We start from the raw sequence: 21,869 nt of genomic DNA on the forward strand, positions 1-21,869 counted from the left end.
TCTCACTGTTGATTTAAGAAATTCTTTCATGGCTTTATCTTCTCTGGAATAGTTGAAACTTTTCCTTAGATAAATAAAATCTATGCTTAGAAGCTGTGAATCTTCTATAGATTGCCATTGGAAAGAAAATGCTTCAGCATCTCATGCTTGCATTAGAGTAAGTAACTACCAGGTATACCACAAGCCATAGGTTTAGATAAACTCAAACCTATAATACTAGGAACAGGAAGTTTTGTTAAGTCCATTGAATAGACTTATTAACAAAAATTTCCTTTCATGTCCTTGTAACAGAAAACTTTAGGTTACTCCATGTGAATGGATCAAACCATAGTTCTATTGGCTTTCTTCTTAGTTTCTTATCTTGACAATCCATTACTTGTTTAAACTCACAATGGATTTTAATCACTAGTGTCTTCCAAGTTATAAGAAGGTGAGTCCCTAGAAACTCTCCCACTACAACAAGGTACCGTGAACTATGTCAAAGAAAACTAAATGGTATAGACCTCTTCAGTTGTGTTAAGACAACAGAGGCAGTGGGATCATCTTGTAAAATAAGATGATAGAACACTTTTGGAATCAAGAAAAAAATATCTCCTTTATTTGCTACTTTATTTTCAGACTTAGTCATTTTCTTAGAAAAGTAGTATTTGTTTAAACAAACACTTTCTTATCTAATGACTATGGGATGATCCACCCCTAATCACTTAGAATAGCTAACAAACATGCAAACCAGGGTTAGCAGTTCTAGCTTTTCTTAAGATTTCGATTAGGTCATCCATGAATCTACTAATGATTTACATAAAGATTGTGATCAAAGGTCTTTTGAACAATGGACTCTATTACCTTGATGGTAAATCAGTTGTTGGTAATGCTACACCAGCAGTGAGTCACAATTCAGAGATGAGTACAAAGCTATGGCACTTGAGGTTAGGTCATGTTAGTCAAAGGGGCATGGATGAACTCAGCAGACAAGGTGTATTTAAGGGTGGCTTGAAGAGCAAACTTGAATTTTGTGAAGAATGTGTTCTTGGTAAGAGTTGCAAGGTTAAGTTTGGAAAAGGAGAACATCACACAATTGAGAAACTAGCCTATGTCCATTCAGATTTATGGGGACCTGCTAAGGTGGAGACAATTGGTGGGGCTAGTTACTTCATAAGCATCATAGATGATTATAGTAGGAAGGTGTGGGTCTATCTACTCAAAAGTAAAGATCAAGCATTTGAAACCTTTGTCAAATGGAGGACATTGCTTGAGAACCAAACTGGCAAGAAATTAAAGGTGTTGAGAACAGATAATGACCTGGAGTATTGCTCAAATCTGTTCAAAGATTTCTGTGCCAGAGAAGGAATAATGAGACACAAAACAGTGATCAAAACCCCTCAACAAAATGGTTTGGCTGAGAGAATGAATAGGACACTACTTGAAAGAGTGAGATGCCTATTACTTGGTGTTGGTTTAGAAAGGAAATTTTGGGGTGAGGCACTCAAAACGGTCTGCTATTTGGTTAACATATGTCCATCTGTTGCAAACAAGTTCAAGACTCCACAAGAAATGTGGATAGGGCATGTTCCCAAACTTGATCACCTTAGAGTATTTGGGTGTACTGCCTATGCACACATAAAACAGGATAAGTTACAACCAAGAGCACTGAAGTGCATGTTTCTTGGTTATCCTGATGGAGTCAAAGGTTACAGATTTTGGTGTATGGAACCTGGTTTCAGGAAGTGCATCATAAGTAGAGATGTTGTCTTCAAAGAGGATGAAATGGCAATGAAAACCAAATCTCCAACTGAAATGCAACCTGCTATACCAGTTCAAGGTCTGCAACTTGAGGTGGACCAATCTAACACTCAAAATGCAGAAGAGAGTCCTAAAATCAATGCAGAAACTGACACAAATGAAGGTACTACTGATTTGAGCACCTATCAACTTGCTAGAGACAGGGTGAGAAGAGAAACCAGACCACCAAGCAAGTTTGGTTATGCTGATTTCATAGCATATGCATTGCTCACTGCAGAGGAATTAGAATCTTCAGAACCTACTACCTATCTTGAAGCTACTACAGGCAGAAACATGGTAAAATGGCTAAAAGCTATTGATGAATAGATGACTTCACTCAAGAAGAACAAGACATGGATAGTGGTTAAGAAACCTGAAGGAAAGAAACTGGTAGGCTGCAAATAGATTTTTAAGGAGAAAGAAGGTATCCCTAGTGTTGAACCAGTCAAGTTCAAAGCAAGACTAGTTGCAAAAGGGTTCACTCAGCAAGAAGGAGTGGACTTAAATGAAATTTTTTCTCCAGTTGTTAAGCAAACCTCTATAAGGGTCATGATGGCTAAAGCTGCTAGAGAAGAACTACACATTGAGCAAATGGATGTAAGAACTGCCTTCTTACATGGAAACCTTGATGAAGAAATATACATGCAACTTCCTGAAGGGTATGAATGCAAGGGTACTAATCATGTTTGTCTACTTAAGAAATCTCTCTATGGTTTAAAACAAGCACCTGGGCAATGGAATTTAAGATTTGATGAATATATGAAGAAAATAGGGTATGTGAAAAGTAACTATGATCCATGCATCTATCACAATAATCAGATTTACCTACTGTTATATGTTGATGATATTTTGATTTTTGGTAAAGAAAAATCAGACATAAACAAGCTCAAGATGCAACTCAGTCAAGAATTTGAAATGAAGGATCTAGGAAATGCTAAGAAAATACTTGGAATTGACATTCAAAGACCCTCATCAAATGTTATAATTTTGTCTCAAAAGAGTTATCTACAGAATGTGTTAGATAAGTTTGGAATGGACAGCTCCAAAATAGTTTCAACTCCTCTAGCTCAGCACTTTAAGCTGTCTAACTCACAGTCACCAGTTACAGGTGCAGAAAAAGAGAAGATGATCAAAATTCCCTATGCTAGTTGTGTAGGGAGCTTGATGTACTCATTGGTGTGTACAAGGCCGGATTTAGCTCATGCAATGAGCATGACCAGCAGATTTGTCGCCAATCCAGGGAATGCTCACTGGACTGCTTTGAAGTGGGTAATGAGATATATAAAAGGAACACTGAACACAGGGTTAACCTATGATGGCACTAGCAGATACAAGGAGTTGGTAACTGGTTATGTGGATTCGGATTATGCAGGCTGTTTAGATACTAGAAAATCATTAACAGGGTTTGTTTTTACTGTCTATGGGGGTTGTGTTAGTTGGAAATCAAACCTACAAAAGGTTGTTGCTCTATCTTCTACAGAAGCAGAATATATGGCTGCAACAGAGGCTATTAAAGAGGAAATTTGGCTCAAGGGATTGACAAGTGAGCTTGGCATCAATTCAGAAGATGTAACAATGCACTGTGACAATCAAAGAGCATTACATCTCATGAAAAATCCCATGTTTCATGAGAGAACTAAACACATTGACATCAAAATGCACTTTATTAGAGATGTGATTCAATCTAAAATAGTCTTAGTAAGAAAGATTGACACTCATGAGAACCCTGCTGATGAATTCACAAAGAGTTTGACTACAGACAAGTTTAGACTTTGTCTTGACGTGCTCACATCAACTCAAACTAGAGTCTCACATTGAGATTCACATTCATTGGATTTTAGATACAGTTCTATTGGTTACTTTTATGGCATTGATTACTATGTTGTTTAAGTGTACTAAACCAGGTGAAAATTGTGAGGTTTAGAACACTTAATCAACCAACTTAACTGCCTTGACAGTTTGCAGTTATTTCGGTTGGCAGTTATTTCAGTTAAATAGACATTGACCTACTGCTATATATAAAGGCATTCAACAACAGAGTAAGAGAGAGAGAAATCGAGTTAGTAAGAGATTGCACAAGAGTGAAACATGAGAGCTGAACAGAGATGAATTCTCTTCAAGATTGAGGGTATTGCAAGACTATTTCTGGTTCAAAGAATTCGACAGTTTTGAAGCTAATTTTGTAACTGGTGTGAATCTGTTGGGTTTTATGCCCTAAATAAAACTCATTTCAATATAATCAGATTTACTTATTAATATAGATCAGAAATAACATTTAATGTTGCATGGTTCACATGATTTATTTCATGATTATATGTACATAATGTATAAATTCATCTGAAACCCTTTTCACATACTTGATCCTGTTTATTGTGCCGTCAACACATTGGAAAGTAAACATGACTATGTGAATAAAGTTTCCTAGATTTATCAGACATAGGGTTTTACTGATATGATAATCTACAACAGAGTTTACTTGCATTTGGAGAAATGCTATGTTCTTTCCAGAATATTGGTTAAAGTGAAGCTCAGGTTGGATGAATGGAGTATGCATCGGAAGGGACCGATATTGAACTTTGACTTAGATTTATTAAACTTACCGTAATATCTATTCAAGTCAATATCGCCTAGTTGATCCTAGATCAAATGTTCTTAATCCTGTTATGATTAGGCTCAATCTTGAAAGGCTATTCGTGTTCTTTGATTTGTTAGTTAAGCCTACTTTTAGGTCAGGGTGATACTTACATTTTGGGAACACGGTAGTGCAATTGAGTGGGAGCGCTAGCATAAACATGGAATCTATAGCTTCTATCTGGCGAATAGTAAGCAAAGGATGATCTCCTTCGAGCTTGACCAAACGAACATAAATGGTGGAGTACTCATTTCACATAAGTTGAAATATCATTTATACGGGGTCAAGTGTTTTAAGGAATAAATACATTGTAGGGTGTAACGGTAATTTAATCCCTTTACAGTGTAGATCATTCATATAGAGGATCAGTGATCACATTAGGATTATAACAATGGATAACTAATGATGTGTCTATATGGTGGAACATATAGAGCATTCTATATACCGAGAGTGCAATTCTAAGTTCTATGCGTGGATTCAACGAACAATTAATAAGTTAGTGAATTTTAGTGCTAAATTCTTGATCTACTTATTGGAAGCTCGGTTATATAGACCCATGGTCCCCGCACTAGTTGAGATAATATTGCTTGTAAGACTCATATAATTGGTTTTGATTAATCAATTATAATTCTCAAATTAGACTATGTCTATTTGTGAATTTTTCACTAAGTAAGGGCGAAATTGTAAAGAAAGAGTTTTAGGAGCATATTTGTTAATTATGATACTTTGTATGGTTCAATTAATAAATATGATAAATGACAATATTATTTAATAATTATTTATAGTTATTAAATAGTTAGAATTGGCATTTAAATGGTTGAATTTGAAAATTGGCGTTTTTGAGAAAATCAGATGCAGAAAAGATAAAACTGCAAAATTGCAAAAAGTGAGGCCCAAATCCACTAGTATAGGGCCTGCCACTTTTGTAGGAAATTTAAACTGATATTTTCATTATTTTAATTCCAAATAATTCAAACCTAACCCTAGTGGAATGCTATAAATAGATAGTGAAGGCTTCAGGAAAATTACACTAAAATTTCTAGACTTTTCTTCTGACTTCTGATTCAGAAAAACCTGAGCCTTCTCTCTCCCTATCTTTGGCCGAATCCACTCTCTTTCTCTTCCTCATTGAGTTTTCGAAATTCTTAGTGTATGAGTAGTGCCCACACACAGCAAGTGATACCTCAATCATAGTGAGGAAGATCGTGAAGAAAGACATTCAGCAGAAGGAGTTTCAGCATCAAAGATTCAGAGAAAGAGATCCAGGTTCAGATATTGATAATGCTCTGCTACAGAAAGGAATCAAGGACTAGATATCTGAACGGAAGGAGTCATTATATTTCGCTGCACCCAATGTAAGGTTTCTTAACTTTATATGTGTTTAATTTATCGTTTTAGAAAGTTCTTATTTAGGATGTTAATAAACATACTTGTGAGTAGATCTATGATCCTGGTAAAATAAATTCCAACAAATGGTATCAGATCCATGGTAATTGATTTACTTGCAAGAAATTTGGACTTTAAAACGATTGTTTGTTTGTTTTTGGATGGTATCATGTTGTATTGAGTGTTATTTGATGATTGATTGATGTTTGTGAATTTTCGTGAAAAATAATTGCGATTCTGTTTCTGGAATTATTTTTATTGGATAGTATGGAAAAAATTAAGAAAGTTACTTTTTTACAGAACTCAATTTCGATTTAATTTGAATTAGTTATGATTTTTTGAAGATTCGGAAAAATCGGAGCTGTGCTGAAATTTTCCTGCGATCGCGAAACCTGTCCGTACAGCTCACAATTTTTTCGTTTTTCTTCGTTTTTTCATGCTTTTTCGTGGAATTAACTTCCGATTTTTTGTGTAGTTCTGTATTTATACTATTACTATTTCTAATTCAATTCTAATTATCATTTTGAATTAATTTAATATTTTTTAAATTTAATTCAAGATATTAGTGTAATTTGAATTTGAAAATAGTTAGTATCTATCTTTTTGCTTAAAATCTATCTTATTTTAAAATTTGATTATATCTTATCTTATTTTTAAATTTAAGGTCAGATTTAAAATATTTTAAATTAATTTTTTTTTAATAAATTGACCTTATTTAAATTTAAAATAAGATAACTATAATCATGTAATTTTAAATAGATATAAGATATTTTGCTAACTTTTAAATTTTGTTATTTTATTTATTTAAATTACATTTAATATCTGAAAAAGATATTCATTTATCTTTTCTAATTTTTTATTTAATTTTTATTTATAAAATAACATTTAAATTTTAAAAGTAGTTAGCAAATTTTGAAATGATATTTAGGTTGGTTGAAACCTAATTTTTCAAAATTGTAGGTTTAATTTTAAATTTAAATTTTTTTAAAATTTTTGAAATTTTTAATTTTATTTTATTTTAATTTTTCGAAAAATAAATATTTTATTTATTTAATTAATTATTTCGAAATTAATTATTTAATTTAAAATTAAATAAATCCTACATCCAACTATCCAGCTAACCTTGTTGCATGAGTATGTGTTTTAGCTTGTTTGTAAGTTTTCAAAACCTATTATTACTTGATTGCAAATAGCCATGGTTACTTTTTGCCAGATCTAATGATCTGATGGCTCCCTTGGTCAAGTAAATAATTTGTAACAGGTATATTTACGATCTTCTTTCTTCTATGTATGACCTAGCAACATGATAGGACCCATCAAAGTGTGCATGTGTGAGCCTATGTGTTTAATTTTATTATAGATGCATATAGGTTGTTGTTGCTAAAATAAATTATCATAGTTCTTGATAGAATTTATTTAGGCTCATTTAGTTTTTGGGCCTATTCGATTAATAACAGTTGTTCTTATTAAGGTTAAATTCCTCTCTTTTGGGCCTTGTGTGAGAGTTGGGAGCCATAGTAGTGGGTACGACATACTGAACCCAGCACCCCCTCACATGAACCACCCCAATTGCGAAGGCCCATTTTCCTGATTTGAATAACTGTACTAGGTTAATTAAACTAGTTTAACCTAATAAAATTGATTAGCAACATAATTAATTTCATTTATTTTGAAATTAATTTAAGAAAATTATAGTTTAAAGAATTTTTTATTCTAAGCTAAACTATATGTATTTTCTTGTATTTAATTAAATATAGAATTATAACCATCTAGATTCTTTCTGGAGCTTAATTTAAATTTTCATTAAATATTCCTATTTAAGTTGATATTTAGTTATCTACAACTAACCAACTTAAATCTGAATATCTTTTGAATTTCAAATTTCAAAATTAAGTTGAGGAATTTTAGGCATTGGTTATTAAGATTCTTTAGATATTTTTTAAGTTAATATCTTTTCGAAATTAACTTAAAATGGAATATTTTCAAATTAAGTGGTTATAACTTAATTTTTGAGATTTAATTAAATTTAAATTTGAAAAATATTTAAGTTCTAGATTTTTTCTAATATAACTTAAATTAGATATTTTTTCGAATTTTGTGGAAAAGATACTTAGTCAAATAAGATATTTTCTAGATAGTTATTTCTAGACTACTTATTATTTCTAATATTAAATAGGAAAATATTATACATTGTGAAATTAATTATTTAAATAATTAATTTTGGTACAATTTATTTTAAGTATATTTTTTCATAGTATTAAACTAGAGATTAATAATTAAGCATTCTCTACACTTAATTATTTATTTCTTGAATTTAATACATTTAATTAATTTGAAAATTAAATATCTAAGTTGATTTTCACCATGATACTTAAATATTTCTTTTTCATGACACTTAATTAAATAGAAAATTATTTTTAGTTGAAATTTATTTTTTCAACTAAATTTAAATAATTTTCAAAATATATTTTTTCTTTATTTTATTAATCAAATTTCGATATTGCATTTCTTAAATGCTGGAATTTCGAATTTTATTTGAAAAATAGATTAAGTTGTAAATTAATTATTTATTTTAATTAATTCTTGGATCAACTTAAATCAATGAATTTTTCATTTATTGATTAATTTAAAATAAATTGAATTAAAGTATATTATTAGAAATTGAATTAATTAGTCAAAGGAAAATCTAGATAGATGATATTTTTGCTTGAAGTATTTTTCTAATGTATTTAATTAAATAGAAAATTAATATTTAAGTTAATTTTCATCATCATACTTAAATATTTGAAATTTTTTATTATATATTTAATTAAATAGGAAAATTATATTTTTTGTTGTAAATTAATTTTATTAATTAATTTTGGGCCAACATTAAATTAGAATAATTTTTCCAGGATTTATTTTAACATGCATTTTTTCGAAAATTTATTCTTAAATACTTTAATTTTTCGAAATGCAATATATATTTATAGAAAATTAAATTTGAGTTGTAAATTAATTTAAATTAATTTTGTAACAACTTAAATTGAATATTTTTCTAAATATTTATTGGAAATTATTACTAAGATGGAAATAATTCATGTTATTTTCATATCCATCTAAGTAAAATTTATAAATATTAAATTAAAATTTATATTTAGAATTTTTCATTCTAAATTGGAAATTTTAATTAAATAAATATATATATTTAAAATAAATAAAGAGAATCAAAGAAAATACAACTCACGTTAAATAATGAGCTTTTAATCAAAAGACATTCGATCTCCATTGTGGGTTTTACACCGTGTTTGTTTTAGTGAGTAATCCTCCCTAATGGAGGAACGTTCATTAGCAATTTCGCACCGTTTAACCTCGCATGATAAGTAGTTTGTAAGTGTTTTGTATGGTATGGATCACCCTAATGGTGGCGACCATACTTGACTTGCAAGTTATGAAACAATGGTGGAAGCTCATAAGATAGAATTGCCTTGACTCTCGCCTAAACGGGACAACGCTGAATTCTAATCTTGATCGAATAAAAGGTTGCTAGAATGTTTATCATTTTAGATGAGCTAACAACTCTATTCAATGGATGATGCTTTGACTCTCGCCTAAACGGGACACTGTATCAGTTTGTTGAAAAACCTTGGAAATTATTTAGGATTGTATGTTTTAGTATTTTCACTTGTCATTCCTACTTGCTATATGCTTATAATTTCTGAATTGTGTATGAATTTATATTGAACCATGTTATTTTCTGTTATTAAGTTGTAGTTTAATTTCGAATCTTCATTGTTGGTCTAACATGTTTGTTTTTCTAATGAGATAAATCCCTAATGGATTTTCACCATTAGACATACATAATAATGTAAGATCTCGAAAGATAAATATTGTATATGCAACATCTAGCTGTTCATCAATTGATGACACCTTAGACTAGTATTTTTACAATATGAAATAAGAAGATTACATAAATAAGATTACTTTGTCATTAGCTAATCGAAGCATCGTTGGATTCTTATTTATAAACGAAATTATCCTAATTCCTCTTAGCTTATTCATTTCGAATTAGCTCAATAATATATCATTGGATGAATGGTCTATAAATCATTTCATGTCATTATATTTTCTCTTAAGAAATTAAATGATGCATATGATTATAATCCCGAAATTCTATTCCCAATTGATATAAATCCTCAATCTTAGAAATCTCCTACTTGTATGGGCAAATCTGACTTAGAGTTTGTATTAGTAATGGTGGTCCAAGATAGAATTACTCATTATATTTTGTATAAATTTAAGTCTTTGACTTTAATTTTAGATTCCAAATAGAAATTTTCTTATATTTCTAATTCCAGAATACAATACAGTTACACTTTCTCAAGTGTTTAATATCCATCTTCTATTAATGGATTAAAACTGTATGGAATATGAGTTAGGTATTCTGTGACCAGGATCCACTTGCAGTATTCTAAGAACTCTTTGATGTAACTAAACCTATGTCATCAATAGACACTACCACATTTTTCATTAATCTATGGCATTTGTATCTTGTTCATAGTGGATTTGACAAGATCAATCTCTGCAAAGACTTAATATGCCTATATCCACTAAAAGTAGTTCATCTCATTCGCAGATGGATGTACATTCATGGGTGGATATGAGTTTTTCGTTGTATTCTTAAAATGATCACTCTAGATTATACCTTATGTAAAGAAATTTGAAATGTTTGAAAAATTTCATAAATTTCTAGCAATGGTTAAAACCATTAAGGTAAGTGGTTAAAGATCTTGCGAACTGATAGGGGTGGAGAAATAGTTAGTAGATATGCAGTTCAAAGATCATTAAATTGATTTTTGAATTATATCCAAACTTACCTCCCCAGAAATTTCGAGTTGCATGTTGATGATTAGTTACTAGTCGTTGCCTAATTCCTTCTATGGTAATACAATTTCAGAATGATGTAATGATTGTATACTTATGTAAATCATTACTAGATTCATGGATGACCTAATCAAAATCTTAAGAAAAGCTAGAACTGTTAACCATGGTTTGTTAGCTGTTCTAAGTGATTAGGGGTGGACGATCCCATTGTCAATAGATGAGAAAGTGTTTGTTCAAAAAAATACTACTTTTCTAAGAAAATGACTAAGTCTGAAAAACAAGTAGCAAATAAAGGAGATATTTAATTCTTGATTCCAAAAGTGTTCTATCATCTTACATATGATGATCCCACTGCCTCTGTTGTCTTGTCACAACCAAAGAGGTTTATACCATTTAGTTTTCTTCGACATAATTCACGTTACCTTGTCGTAGTGGGAGAGTTTCTAGGAACTCACCTTCTTATGACTTGGGAGACACTAGTGATTAAAATCCATTGTGAGTTTAAACAAGTAATGGATTGTCAAGATAAGAAACTAAGAAGAAAGCCAATGGAACTATGGTTTAATCCATTCACATGGAATAACCTAAAGTTTTCTATTACAAGGACATAAAAGGAAATTTTCGTTTATAAGTCCATTCAATGGACTTAACAAAACTTCCTGTTCCTAGTATTATAGGTTTGAGTTTATCTAAACCTATGGCTTGTGGTATACCTGGTAATTACTTACTCTAATGCAAGCAACTTACTTTAGTAAGATGCTAAAGCATTTTCTTTCTAATGGCAATCTATAGAAGCTTCACAACTTCTTAGACATAGATTTTATTTATCTAAGGAAAAGTGTCAACTATTCCAAAAAAGATAAAGTCATGAAAGAATTTCTTAAATCAACAGTGAGAGATGTTAGATATGCTTTTGTATGCCTTAGACCAGACACCTGCTGTTGAGTGGGAGTAATGAGTAGGTATCAGACTAATCCAGGAGAAGAACATTGGAAGACAATCAAGTAAATCTTAAAATTAAGAAGAGGAACTATATGTTAGTCTATAAGGGTGTGTTTAAAACTCTTAGACTACACCATATCAGATTTTGAAATTTGCCTTAGTGCTAGAAAATCTTTCTGATAAGATGGTGGTTACTCTAGGGGTGGAATAGTGATTTTGGAGAAGTGTAAAAACCTGTCTGAAGTCTCTAGATCTACCAGGAAGGGACTGAATGTTAAAGTTACAGGAAAGGTACTTATTCAGTCTAAGGAAAGTTCTATACATTTTTGGCATCATTCCAAATTGCCTTAAACTACTAGTGTTAATTTCCTGATTAACCAAAAGTAGTTGCCAAAGATATAGAATCCAGTATCCCAAGAGAGTAGACATATAGAGAGGAATTTCACATTATCAATGATTTTGTGATTAAAGGAAGAGTAATGGTGGAGAAAAGGTTGTGGTTAATTCAACCTTTCAGATCCTATTACGAGGAGTTTACTACTACTACACTTGATTTGTATATCGAGGTGTTGAGATTATTTGAAACGCACTTTTTGTTTTATATTAGTGCAAGTGGGAGTTTGTTGGGTTTTATGCCCTAAATAAAACTCATTTCAATATAATCAGATTTACTTATTAATATAGATCAGAAATAACATTTAATGTTGCATGGTTCACATGATTTATTTCATGATTATATGTACATAATGTATAAATTCATCTGAAACCCTTTTCACATACTTGATCCTGTTTATTGTGCCGTCAACACATTGGAAAGTAAACATGACTATGTGAATAAAGTTTCTTAGATTTATCAGACATAGGGTTTTACTGATATGATAATCTACAACAGAGTTTACTTGCATTTGGAGAAATGCTATGTTCTTTCTAGAATATTGGTTAAAGTGAAGCTCAGGTTGGATGCATGGAGTATGCATCGGAAGGGACCGATATTGAACTTTGACTTAGATTTATTAAACTTACCGTAATATCTATTCAAGTCAATATCGCCTAGTTGATCCTAGATCAAATGTTCTTAATCCTGTTATGATTAGGCTCAATCTTGAAAGGCTATTCGTGTTCTTTGATTTGTTAGTTAAGCCTACTTTTAGGTCAGGGTGATACGTACATTTTGGGAACACGGTAGTGCAATTGAGTGGGAGCGCTAGCATAAACATGGAATCTATAGCTTCTATCTGGCGAATAGTAAGCAAAGGATGATCTCCTTCGAGCTTGACCAAACGAACATAAATGGTGGAGTACTCATTTCACATAAGCTGAAATATCATTTATACGAGGTCAAGTGTTTTAAGGAATAAATACATTGTAGGGTGTAACGGTAATTTAATCCCTTTACAGTGTAGATCATTCATATAGAGGATCAGTGATCACATTAGGATTATAACAATGGATAACTAATGATGTGTCTATATGGTGGAACATATAGAGCATTCTATATACTGAGAGTGCAATTCTAAGTTCTATGCGTGGATTCAACGAAGAATTAATAAGTTAGTGAATTTTAGTGCTAAATTCTTGATCTACTTATTGGAAGCTCGGTTATATAGACCCATGGTCCCCGCACTAGTTGAGATAATATTGCTTGTAAGACTCATATAATTGGTTTTGATTAATCAATTATAATTCTCAAATTAGACTATGTCTATTTGTGAATTTTTCACTAAGTAAGGGCAAAATTGTAAAGAAAGAGTTTTAGGAGCATATTTGTTAATTATGATACTTTGTATGGTTCAATTAATAAATATGATAAATGACAATATTATTTAATAATTATTTATAGTTATTAAATAGTTAGAATTGGCATTTAAATGGTTGAATTTGAAAATTGGCGTTTTTGAGAAAATCAGATGCAGAAAAGATAAAACTGCAAAATTGCAAAAAGTGAGGCCCAAATCCACTAGTATAGGGCCTGCCACTTTTGTAGGAAATTTAAACTGATATTTTCATTATTTTAATGCCAAATAATTCAAACCTAACCCTAGTGGAATGCTAGAAATAGATAGTGAAGGCTTCAGGAAAATTACACTAAAATTTCTAGACTTTTCTTCTGACTTCTGATTCAGAAAAACCTGAGCCTTCTCTCTCCCTATCTTTGGCCGAATCCACTCTCTTTCTCTTCCTCATTGAGATTTCGAAATTCTTAGTGTATGAGTAGTGCCCACACACAGCAAGTGATACCTCAATCATAGTGAGGAAGATCGTGAAGAAAGACATTCAGCAAAAGGAGTTTCAGCATCAAAGATTCAGAGAAAGAGATCCAGGTTCAGATATTGATAATGCTCTGCTACAGAAAGGAATCAAGGGCTAGATATCTGAACGGAAGGAGTCATTATATTCCGCTGCACCCAATGTAAGGTTTCTTAACTTTATATGTGTTTAATTTATCGTTTTAGAAAGTTCTTATTTAGGATGTTAATAAACATACTTGTGAGTAGATCCAAGATCCTGGTAAAATAAATTCCAACAGAATCACCATTAGTTCTGTTTTGTGCACTTGATTCTCCATTGATGTAAGTTGTAATCTTTGTCATTAATCAATAAAGTAATCACAGCCTATAGAGTTGTTTCTACCCTGGGATTAGGTCCAAGTTTTATCCAAAACTTGTGACTGAACCTCGTTATTTCTTGCTGTCTTTTATTAATCTGGTTTGATACATTTTCTGGCTTATCATTCTAAGCCAATTTATTCTTGCATTGTGTTCTTGTTGGTGCTTTAGTGCACAACAGAGGAACTTACACACCATACTGTTTTGTCCTATTTTATTTTAATTTTACTGTAGTAAGGAAAAAATTACTTTTTTACTATTTTTTTATACGGTATATTGTATACTATTTTTTTAAAATTTTTGAAAATAAAACGTTATATATATATAACATGGTAAAACTGTCAAGCTTAAAAATTTGAAAATATTATATGTGCTTATATAGGGCATTTTTATGTATATATAATAAAGATAAAAATATTATCAAAATCCAGTGAGTCGGCACATTAAATATTTATACAGTCTACAAATAAAAAATTATAGGGATAAGTTGATAATTACCAATTTTTATTTTACATTCACTAAAAATAGCTGCAAAATAAATTTAATTAAAATATACCCTTTTTTATAATTGAACTGTCTAATATACCCCACGACTTTGATTAATGGAATTGCAGGCGACTCCGACTCCTCCATAGAAATTAAACTCACGCAAGCTCCACCACGAGTCTACCATTGCCAGCGTTCCTCCAATTACTCTACCACCGATTACAACCACAATCGCTATAATCATAACTACAATAAAAAATAAAGCAAGCAAATTCAAGCATTAAGAAAAATATAATTCCTACTATCCAAATGAATTTTCTTATCTTTGTCATTCCAATCATCATCACATTACATTTATGCTTATCCATTACCACATCCTTCCAATAAGTACCTTGCTTTACTTTTATAACTAATATGGCGAAACTCTTCTTCGGGTACCTTATCGACCATACATGGAGGATTGGGTTGAGCCGCCGACTGAGGGATGAACGTGAAAATGTGCGCCCACAAAAGACGGAAGACTGGGCCAGAATCGTCAATTGTTCAAAAAAGAAAGAAGGTGACAGAGGTTATCGTGTTATTTAGAGATGTGATTGAATTTTATTTCTTTTTACTAACCTAAGGCTATAACGGGAACAAAACTCAGAAAATCAAAGAATATTAAAAGGAAGGTAAAAATTAAAACAGGTGCAATAGAGTGGTTATAGAGTATAATTTCCTCAAAATTATAATTATACCTCTTCTTCTAAAGCTTCAGCCGCACGAATCAGAAAACACACCTTCGGAAGCTTCGAACGATCAACTAAGGAAGACAACCGAAATGAAACCCAACAAGGTGGAAATCCGCCATTAATTCTGGCAACTTAACCTAGAAAATCTAGCTTGATAGCTGCCATGGTTAATTACCTCAAGTTTAATATCTATGATTTGGAGCTGACCCATTTGAATAGAAACTCTGATCTTAGGAGATTGTTGGTTTCGACTGAGAATAAATCTATACTTGTGATTGAAGATATTGATTGCAGTGTTCAGTTGGAAAACAGGGGATGTAATCAAGGTAGTTATGGTCAAAATGACAGCCAGGTGAGATAAGAGATCTTATATTCTTGTCTCTTTCTTCCATTCTACACTGTATCATATTCATATATGACTACTTGGTAATGATTTTTAATAATTGAATCATATCTGAAATTTGACAGCTGACTCTATCTGGGCTGCTTAATTTCATTGATGGGTTATGGTCAAGCTGTGGAGATGAGAGAGAATAATAGTGTTTACAACTAATTACAAGGCCAAACTTGACCCTGCATTGTTGAGACCAGGCCGAATGGACATGAATATATCAACATGTCTTACTGCACACCATCTGAGTTTAAGACTCTTGCTTTTAACTATCTTCGAATGAAAAATCACCATTTATTTGGAAAAGTTGAGGAGTTGATCAAGGAGGTTGAGGTGACCCCTGCTGAGGTTGCAGAGGAGATTATGATAAGCAATGACCCGAATACAGTTCTACCTAGACTCATTGAAACTCTCCAGAAGAAGAAGATGATGAAGCTTGGTGAACAAGTAAAAGGAAAACAAAAGAAGATGAGCATGGCTACCAGTAAGAGGAAGAAAAGGTCCACTTTGAGATGAATTAGGACCAGTTTAGCAAGTGTTTTTAAACAGCTTTTACTTTGAGATGTGTATTACTTGATGTATCCTTTTTTGAATAATTTGGTACCCAGAACAGAATGTAATTTTAGTGTTAAAAACATATTTTACAATCTAATGGCTACTAGTAATGGAAAGCAAAATACACATGTAATCTAAAGCTTTAATTATGACATTCATAATAATACATGTATTCCTACCTGAAAAGAAAATGACATAAAGAAACAAAAACTCATAAATTACAGGGGCCTGTACATTCTTCTCTTTGAAAAGCAAAAAATAGTAACGCCCATAAGAAGAGGACAAAAGAAAGAAGTTGATACAACTACAATTTACAGCACCGTGAGGTTTAACACTGGGAGACAGAGTAGCTCTTGGTCTTCCATAGAAAGCTGAAAGCTTTGCCCATCTTTCTTCTGGAAATGGATTTACAATAAGGCTTGGATTCGGGAGCAGGCGGCATAGACATCTCACTACATTCAGAAGGCAAATCATCCTCCTCCTCCTCCTCTGGAGATGATTGAACTTGGTCTCGCTGTCGTTGTTCACGAAACAACATGAGAAGTTTTTGTGCCTTCTCTTTCCCTCTCGTGGTCCCATTGACTGAAATCGAAACAAGTCCTGGTATCACACCTTCTTGTAAGACCATTTGACAGCATTTATCATTCCCATTACATAAAAGTAACAAACAGCATACAGCTTGTTCTTGCTCACTGGGTTCACCAGCATCCAACATCGTTGCAAGTACACTGATAAGGCCTGGCGCCGACACCATTTCATCTTGTCCTGATTGACTTGAAGCCAAATTTAATAAAACTGCCAAGCACTTTTCTGTCCATGTGCTGTCACCAGAGGCTGCAAGGAATTCAAGATTACTGATAATGCCAGATGAAAGTAGATTTGGAATATTGGAGGGCATACTAGAGAGGTTGTACAGGGCATGGAGGGCATCAAGCTTGCACTGAACATCAGTATTAGCTTGAAGAAGTTGGGTTAAAAACGGAACAGCCTGAGATGATCCAATGATAGCTTTGGCTTCTTCAAGGCATGAAAGATTCAAATAAAGTGCTGTGGCAAAACCATGAGAATTGGTAGAGGAGATCATTTCCTCCAGTAATGGAATTATACCACCACCTAGCATCATTTCCTTGTTTCTGCCATAAGAAAAATAAAAATAAAAATTAATGGAGTGATTGAAATGAATATCTCAGTAGTTCATATAAATAATAAATGCAATACGGGCATTGAAAAATGAAAGATATTTTTGTCTCCTAGTCTTTTTCCACATGAGGAATTTAACATAATAATAATAATAAAAAAAGGTTGAAAACTAAGTGTAAGCGGAGATACGGGCAAGGTATTGAAACTCATAGGCACCTATTTAATTATATACAAATTGTAACACAAGTATATTCAATTTCAAATATTATTGGCTGGGGCATGAACTAGATAGGCGTTTGCAAACCTAGTACCTCTTGTTTTAAAGTTGGCAAGGGTGTAAAATAACTAAGAGAATCACTCATTAGTCCTGTAGGACAATATTTCACTACTTAGTCAATTTGGAGCCTTTGGAACCAGGAGGCTGGACCATTAGAAAATAACTCACCTGTTATTGTTGACAGCGAGGTTGAAAAGTGCCATTGCTCCACTTTCCTGAGCAACATCATTTCCTACCCGCACAGCTATGTTAAGAAACTGCATGAGTGCTTCAACAAACCCATTAGCTCCCATATATATCCTAGCTTCTTCATCATCCTTCAGCAAGAACCTCAATTTCTCCACCACTTTGCACTTTATCCTCATGTCTTCTCCGTCATTCAAGACAGTCAAAAAGTCCTGATAACTTTCAAGCACATTGAGCTCAGACTCTTCCTCCAGTGGACAAACATTCTCAGTTCCATTTCCATCAGCCTCAACTAAAGTACCACTTTCTTCCAAAGGAACCACCTTAACCCCCTTAAACTTGCAAGAGTTGACACTACCCATAGACTTTGAATTAGTGGTCTCAGCCTCAGACAGTGCTAACCTCCAATAGTTAAGATCAAGAGACTCTGGAGGACCATCAGGAACACACACTCCATTATGATCACACCAACTAGCAACAAGACCCTTGACACAGTAATTGGGAGTTAAAGAAAGATGAGAAAGCTTTTGTTGAGTCTTTGGGCAGGTATTGTGCCCATCACTAAACCATTTTTCAATGCAAATCCTTTCATATGTTTGACCAGAAGCAATGATTACTGGATCATACATAAGCTGCAAAGATATCGGACACCTCAATTCTTCCGGTGGAAGAGGCATCTGTCCCGATCTCCTATTGTTTGGCTTGAAGTTGAAAGAGCTAAGTTTTGATAGCTGTCGATCAAAGACGTGACCATTTCCCCCAGGCCCCATAATATCCATAGAACCCTGGACCGTGGGAGAACATGGGGCAGAACCCTGAGAATCATTGTCATCTGAGAATTCACTTCTAAACAACTTGGAGTATTTTCTCATGAGATGTAAAAGAAAAGCCACAATAGACTCTTTCCGTTTATCTTCCTCGGCACGAGCTCTTTCTATTAGTTTTTTCAAAGCTCTTCTCTCTGTAAGAGCTGCCCTGGAAGAGGTAATGCCAAGTTTAGTAGCAGCCTGATGAAATGATTCCAACTCATTACTGTCATTACAGTTGTCAAATTTTCTCCCCTGCTGAAGCAATGCAATTATATCATCACCTACTTGTTTCTCCAAGGGATCAAGCGAGAATGTAGTACCCTCAAGTTCACCAACAATTTCTTGAATCTGAAACAAAATTGCATCAATGCGTCAGTGAAAGTCAAAGCCTCGAATATATAGGTGATGGGAAGGGTAGAGTAGGAAAACATAATTGAAAAGCTTCCATCAAGGGTTGGTTAATAAAATAATAGGGATTGAGAAAGAAGAAGTGGAATCATTAACAAAAGATTTTGGGCATCCAACGCACATTTCTGCAGTAGAATCTCAAATTCTTTCAAGCTATGTTTCATATACTACTTGATAAAAATGCATAATGTTTACTAGAACATCTATTGCACAAAATCAACCATTCATATGACAATTCACCTAAATAAAATAAACCTGACCTGACAACCAATAGATTGTGGAACAATGTCTTCAACACGCCTAAGACTATCTTCAAGAGCACATCTTGCCTTCTCCAATTTTGTAAGCACAGAATCTCCTGTTATAGCCTGCATGGTAAGAGATATTCAGCTGTTGTGCATTCTAGAATAAAAATAGAAAAATCATCAGAAACTAGTTTTAACTCTGAATGTAAGGATTAACCATCCAGAGATTGTTACTAAATTGTTATCTGAATGCAAGGATTTACCATCTAAAGGTACAAGCAAAAGACCATGTATAGAATACAGAAAAGGAAGCCTACCAAGTAAAGTTTACTACACTCAGAACAATGTTGAAGAACATTCTTGGCCTTCTCGAGTGCTACATGTAATGAACATAGAGCTTGAATCCCGGATTTGCTTCTAGGCCGAGAAGCTTCTAATGAAGGGAAAATTGGCAATATTTTGCAATAAATTGAGGAAAGGGTCCTGCACATTTCTGCATGTAACTACAAGCAGCATAAAGATACATTAACACATATTCTCACACGCACACAACACAGTCAACAAACCAAAAGCGAAGTGCAAGAAATACTGTTGTGCCAATATTTCAAATCGTACAAAAGATTTGAATATGTGCAAATTTTCATACCTTAGCATCACTAGCAGCAAACATATTTTCATCAACATCATTCATATCCATTTTTTGAGCTCCTACTGAAAAAGTGTCGTACAAGTTTAGAACGTCTGCATTAAAAGACAAAACAAAATTATATTGACAGGAGACAAAAAGGAGCCCCGTAAGCTCCTTAAAGTCAAAAGTTCAACAGGTAACACGAATTTTAAATGGCATAAACCAGATTGGTATTCAACCTGATCAATCCAAAGTTCAAATCCTTACAAAACGCTCTTGTTAATAATGTAAAGAACTGAAAGAATAGAAGGGGCATACCCTCTTAACTAGTTACTTATAGCAAAATGATGAGTTGAACCCATTTTCAAATTGCAATGATTACAGTTTAGGGATCAAAAATTCAAAGGGCGCTTCACTGGATCAACAAGTTACTTCACGCTCAATTCAGTGGCGGAGCAATTTTGTTAAAATTAAACTTAGCCGAAAACAATAAGTCATTTCTCTTAACATTTTCCCAGCAATCAAATGAAAAGCTGGAATATTTAAGAAAATAATTCTCGTAGAAGGATAAAAACTTCAAAGACGACACTGCACAGTTGATCCAGATTCCAGATGGTAAACAATCCTCAAGAAATTGAAATTAAAATGTTTAAGAAGACGGAGAAAAATATTTATAATATCATAATAATCAGACTAAGCATTTATTTAAACTGGTAATGGGAAGGGAAAAGAAAAACAGAAGCTGATTTGGGCGTTCCAAAAATTTCCTAAAAGGCCATCTCAAAGATAACTATCACCTCTAGAAGTTCAAAACTCCAAATATTGAAACAGAAAAACGAATAAAATGACCCTAAAAATGGCAACTTCCAACCAAAAAAACGCGCCAAATTCTTCCCATACACGATTAGGACACGGTGCCAAATCGAACTTAACCGGGAAACAAATTTCGAAAAAAAACCGAAAACAAAACAAACCAAACATTCTTCCCATAAAAACAATACTCAGCTCAAACACAGTCCAGTTGCATAGACACATCTGAACAAACAGTCACACACGAAGAAGAAGAAGAAGAAATGGGAGAACGAGAACTAGGGTTTGAAACAAAAAACGTACCAGAACAAACGAAGAAATCCAAGGAGGCTTCATAAAATCAACATTTAGAAAACAGATCCCCAAGAACACAATGAAAACCTAGCGCTTCTACAATGATCTGTACATTCCAATTTCATTACAGTTACCAAACTTCAAAGCTCAAACTGAATAAGCCAATTTCTCGGAAAACGAAGAGAGAGAATGAAGAAGGCGATTTTTCCTTCGCTTTTTTCTTCGTTGGGGTTTTCACTCTTTCTCCGATGAGATAGTAAAAGGTTAAAGGAAAATAGTTGAAAAAATCGAGATTATTTGAGGGGCTAAAAGGAAATTAAAAATTAAAATATTAACTGTCTGTCTGTGAGAGTTGGGTTGTAATATAATGTATATAAAATTATTTATTTATTTAAAAATAGTATTAAAAAAAAGGTATTTATTTTAAATTTAAAAATAAATAAATAAGTTTTTTTTTGTAATCAGGGGTGGAATTTTCGCCGTTAATGTCTCCCCGGTTCACCGGCCGACAGTTGCCGACCCAAACTTGTCGGTTAGCAGATCTGTCATTAATGGTTCTGAAATTACAATATTAACCTTACTTGAACAAACTTTTTTATTCTTATAATAATTATTATTTTTAAAATAATTATGGCTTCTTTTGTTCTTGAACTACTTCCCACTAGTCCACCACACTTTCATTCCACTATAATAATAAGAAA

General features: G+C 32.8%; 1 protein-coding gene across 3 annotated transcripts; it reads right to left on the minus strand.

The window, feature by feature from the left end:
- Positions 1 to 16,493: 16,493 nt before the first annotated feature.
- LOC133036645 (U-box domain-containing protein 6-like) lies at positions 16,494 to 21,577 on the minus strand. Of its 3 annotated transcripts, none has more exons than XM_061113239.1 (6): positions 21,178 to 21,577; positions 20,083 to 20,147; positions 19,754 to 19,939; positions 19,452 to 19,559; positions 17,957 to 19,131; positions 16,494 to 17,504 (listed from the first exon to the last, which is right to left on the minus strand). In XM_061113239.1, exons 2-6 carry the CDS (start codon positions 20,131 to 20,133, stop codon positions 16,700 to 16,702), a joined length of 2,325 nt encoding a protein of 774 aa, XP_060969222.1. In that variant the 5' UTR covers positions 20,134 to 20,147; positions 21,178 to 21,577; the 3' UTR covers positions 16,494 to 16,699. The 3 variants fall into 3 exon arrangements, with proteins under 3 accessions (XP_060969222.1, XP_060969220.1, XP_060969221.1); XM_061113237.1 differs by having other exon boundaries at positions 20,083 to 20,177; positions 21,178 to 21,575; XM_061113238.1 differs by lacking the exon at positions 21,178 to 21,577 and adding an exon at positions 20,383 to 21,156 and having other exon boundaries at positions 20,083 to 20,177.
- Between the last annotated feature and the right edge of the window lie 292 nt (positions 21,578 to 21,869).

Source organism: Cannabis sativa, chromosome 4 (genome assembly GCF_029168945.1).
Source record: "Cannabis sativa cultivar Pink pepper isolate KNU-18-1 chromosome 4, ASM2916894v1, whole genome shotgun sequence".
In the NCBI taxonomy this organism is placed as follows: Eukaryota; Viridiplantae; Streptophyta; class Magnoliopsida; order Rosales; family Cannabaceae; genus Cannabis; species Cannabis sativa.